We start from the raw sequence: 3,302 nt of genomic DNA, 5'->3' as shown, positions 1-3,302 counted from the left end.
TACACACACACACACACACACACACACACACACACACACACACGAATACTATAAAATATATGTGAAAATTGTACTATTATATGATTATTTTTTTTCATGCTAAAAAAGTGCGATTTCAGTGTAATTGTGTGCAAGTTTTGTTTTCTTTCTTCTTAAAGTGAAATACCGATGCCACTAATTCATTGTTTCATAGAAAAATTTATTATTTTAATTTTGATTTAGTTATCATTACATTTTGAACGCTGCTACACACACGATAGAATCTGGACGATTTGTGCATGATACAACACGTCAGGCCATCCATGCATAGAGGGAAAGCTGACTATCACCATTCGATCCTCCATCGTTCACAGCTCGTCCAGACGAAGTCGTCCACATAATAATTTCGTTACATTTTCTTTCTTCTTTTGAGGGTAATACCATTGCCACTAATTCATTTCTTCTTATGATTTCCTTTTTTGCGAAATGCATTCGGCTGCTGAAACAAGAAACACGATGCAGAGCATATGGAGGCCTCGCTGATACTAGTATTAAATTGCATATCATTTAACCAGTTCATCTAAAAGATAAGCTAAAGAAAAGAATTAGACATTTTACACTCCCACTTGCAACTCATGGATAATTTGCACAAGAGAAGAGTACGTCCCTGTTATAGCCACCAGCAAGCCCAACACCAGTATTCCGACGATCGACGCCGTCTCCAAAGCCGTGAGAGATGTAGCTCCGAAGATCCTGACATAGCAGAGGCACGGCAGCAGCATGCACGCGCACACGCTGAGCAGGGAACCCACCAGCGCCATGAGGTACCCGAAGAAGGGCAGCGCGATCGCGACGACCACCGTGCTCAGCACCAGCAGCGTCCTCACCGCCACGGAGGCCGCGGCTCCCTCGCCTACCACGCCACGAAACCTCTCCTCGATGGCCACCGCGATCGGCGTGACCACCAGTGCATACTTCGAGAAAGGCATGACCACCGTCGTGTATATGGCGATCTTGGAGCTGAGCCTCGCCGCCGGTAGGTTGAGCGTCACCTGGGACTGCACGCCGTCGCCGTACATGAGGTATCCCAGCACGGCCATTGAGCCGTAGTTGAGCGTGCACAGCACGAAGCATATCGCTAGCATCTGGTTAATTAGGAAGAGAAGTTAGTATCCATCTTCAGCAGCAGACCAGTGAAGCAAGGGAATACTAAATTACTGTTACCTTTGGGAACTGAGATTTTTGCTTCATGGATGTGTACAGCGTCGGGAACACCGCGTGGGTGCAGTAGCAGAAGGTGTAGAGGCCGAGAGCGGTGGGGAGGCCGGTGAGCCGCAATGGCGTGGTAGTGCCTCGCCCGGAGAACCCGACGCCGTCGACGGCCGCGGCCCAGAGCACGCTGAGGACGATGGCGACCGACGCGAACACGCCTGCAGCGGAGACGTAGGCGAGCACGCCCAGACTGCGCAGCCACGTCGTGGGCGCGACCATGAGCGCCACCAGCACGACGAACAGCTGCTTCCCCGCAAGCGACACGGGCCCCAGGTGAACGCTGGCGCCGGGGAAAAGCTTGTCGAGGTTGTCGCCGTCGAGGATGAGGAAGCCGATGGCGACGAGGTAGAGCTCGGCGTACATGAAGGCGGACACGACCAGGCGTCCCCGGCGGCCGAAGGCGCGCTCGCCGATGTCCGGGTACGTCCGGATTGCCTGGTCAGCGGCCATGCAACGCCCGAGGAGGAGGCCCGTGTACCAGCAGGTGGCGGCCACGGCGGCGAGCAGCGCCAGGCTCAGCCATCCACCCTCCGCGAGCGCGTACGGCATCGACAGCAGCCCAACACCTACTCAAAACAAGTGTCGCACGGTGTGAATCAAAACAAGGTGCAAAAGCGAAACCAAGAGAATTAACAGCATGACTGCGCGAACAAAAAATTGCATGCAGACCTGCCAAGCCGTTGGTGCCGTTGAGGCAAGTTCGCACGAAGCTGGCATTGCCGTCGTCTTGCCCCCCGCCGTGCGGCGCCTTCCCCGGCCGCGTGGCCTCTTGCGCCCCGAGAAGCGGCACGTCATAGCTCATTTGCACGGCGCAATCCGACCGTGCGCTCACGCTTATTGGTATGTACTTGGGGTCTCTATTTGACATTTGACTCTAGTACAAGCTCCCTCAACGATCCACCTTTATAGTTTCAGAGAAATTCAGAGCAGGAGATAGAACACACCCTGTGAAATCACACTAAATCTTGGACTATCAAAATTTTCGGGCAAGAATTCACAGATCACAGCATACGCCCAGCAGCAAGCTGAACCAAACTAGTACCGAAATAGAAATCCATCAATTTGAACCCTGTGAGAAGGGAGCAGGGAGGGAAGAGGGAGAAAGGGGGGGAGGTACCTGCGATAATGGGGGAGGCGGCGCGGGTGGGGAAGTCGGGCTGGGGCTGAGAATATGGAGAAGACGGGCGACCGGAGAGCCGGATGGGACGCAGAGTTGGGGCCTAGGGCTGAGAAGATGGAGAAGAGGGGCGGCGGAGAAGCGTTCACGGGAACGAGAGGTGCCTCGCTCGGGCTGAGGAGGAGAAGAGATCGAAGCGGCACGTGACTTATAGAAGGGCGATGATAAATTTGGACCGGTCACCCTGCAGCCGCCCGATACAGCTGCGGACAGCCGTTTGATTTGCCCCGCGGCGTCTTCTTTCTTCCCTCTCTCACGCAATGTCGTAGCAGCGCACACAAGACCCCATCCCCACCCGACGACCCAGTGCCGCCGCACTCGCCGTGGTGACCCGTCACGCTCCCTGCGTTCATCGATTCCAGCCAAAAAACGAGTCGTAGATGTAGCTCCCCGGCTCTACAGTTGTAGCACCATGTGGTTGCTGTCACGCCTTGTCGGTCGAGTTTGAAGCTCGCCGGCGACCGGTTGCAGCATCCTTCCCCCTGTCCCATGCTAGATCTCATCGCCGGGATTCACAGCAAACCACCATCGACACCTCGTTGTAGTGAAGAATGGATGTAGTGGCAAAAAGCAGTTGACGGTAGTCGCAAAAATCAACATGGTTGCAGCAAAAAACATCGTCTCGCTGTTTGGGGGTCGTAGGTAAGTCGTAAAATGGATGTAGCAAAAAATTCTTCGGTGGTAGCAAAAATGGACGATGGTGCCGCCACCACCCCCCGAGCCGGATTAGCTCTTGTTTTCTCTTTGTTCGGGGCTTGTTTTGGTGTGCCCCCAATGATTATTTGAGACTTGCTTGTACTTGAACCTTTCTTGACTTGTTGTTTGATGCTTGGTGTCGTTGCTTTACAATATAAAGCGGGGGGAAACTCTTTTT

At 53.6% G+C, this 3,302-nt stretch overlaps 1 protein-coding gene across 4 annotated transcripts; it reads right to left on the bottom strand.

Annotated features, from left to right (window-relative positions):
• Nucleotides 1–519: 519 nt before the first annotated feature.
• LOC119355379 (amino acid transporter AVT1I-like) lies at nt 520–2,552 on the bottom strand. 4 transcript variants are annotated; one of them, XM_037622174.1, is made up of 4 exons: nt 2,369–2,552; nt 1,921–2,209; nt 1,204–1,817; nt 520–1,124 (listed from the first exon to the last, which is right to left on the bottom strand). In XM_037622174.1, the coding sequence occupies exons 2-4, from the start codon at nt 2,117–2,119 to the stop codon at nt 594–596; spliced, it is 1,344 nt and encodes a 447-aa protein (XP_037478071.1). In that variant the 5' UTR covers nt 2,120–2,209; nt 2,369–2,552; the 3' UTR covers nt 520–593. The 4 variants fall into 4 exon arrangements, with proteins under 4 accessions (XP_037478071.1, XP_037478069.1, XP_037478072.1 ...); XM_037622172.1 differs by having other exon boundaries at nt 1,921–2,196; XM_037622175.1 differs by having other exon boundaries at nt 1,921–2,152.
• Between the last annotated feature and the right edge of the window lie 750 nt (nt 2,553–3,302).

This window comes from Triticum dicoccoides, chromosome 2A (assembly GCF_002162155.2).
Source record: "Triticum dicoccoides isolate Atlit2015 ecotype Zavitan chromosome 2A, WEW_v2.0, whole genome shotgun sequence".
In the NCBI taxonomy this organism is placed as follows: domain Eukaryota; kingdom Viridiplantae; phylum Streptophyta; class Magnoliopsida; order Poales; family Poaceae; genus Triticum; species Triticum dicoccoides.
The sequence above is the reverse complement of the archived record's forward strand: the minus strand, read 5'-3'. Positions and strand labels throughout refer to the sequence as shown.

What these genes read in the sequence shown, in the direction of transcription:
- LOC119355379 (XM_037622174.1), bottom strand. Translation starts at nt 2,119, where the DNA reads ATGTCAAATAGAGACCCCAAGTACATACCAATAAGCGTGAGCGCACGG. An exon ending in CGGCACCAACGGCTTGGCAG is followed by an intron (nt 1,818 to 1,920) that starts GTCTGCATGCAA and finishes TGTTTTGAGTAG; the next exon opens with GTGTTGGGCTGCTGTCGATG. An exon ending in AAAAATCTCAGTTCCCAAAG is followed by an intron (nt 1,125 to 1,203) that starts GTAACAGTAATT and finishes CTAATTAACCAG; the next exon opens with ATGCTAGCGATATGCTTCGT.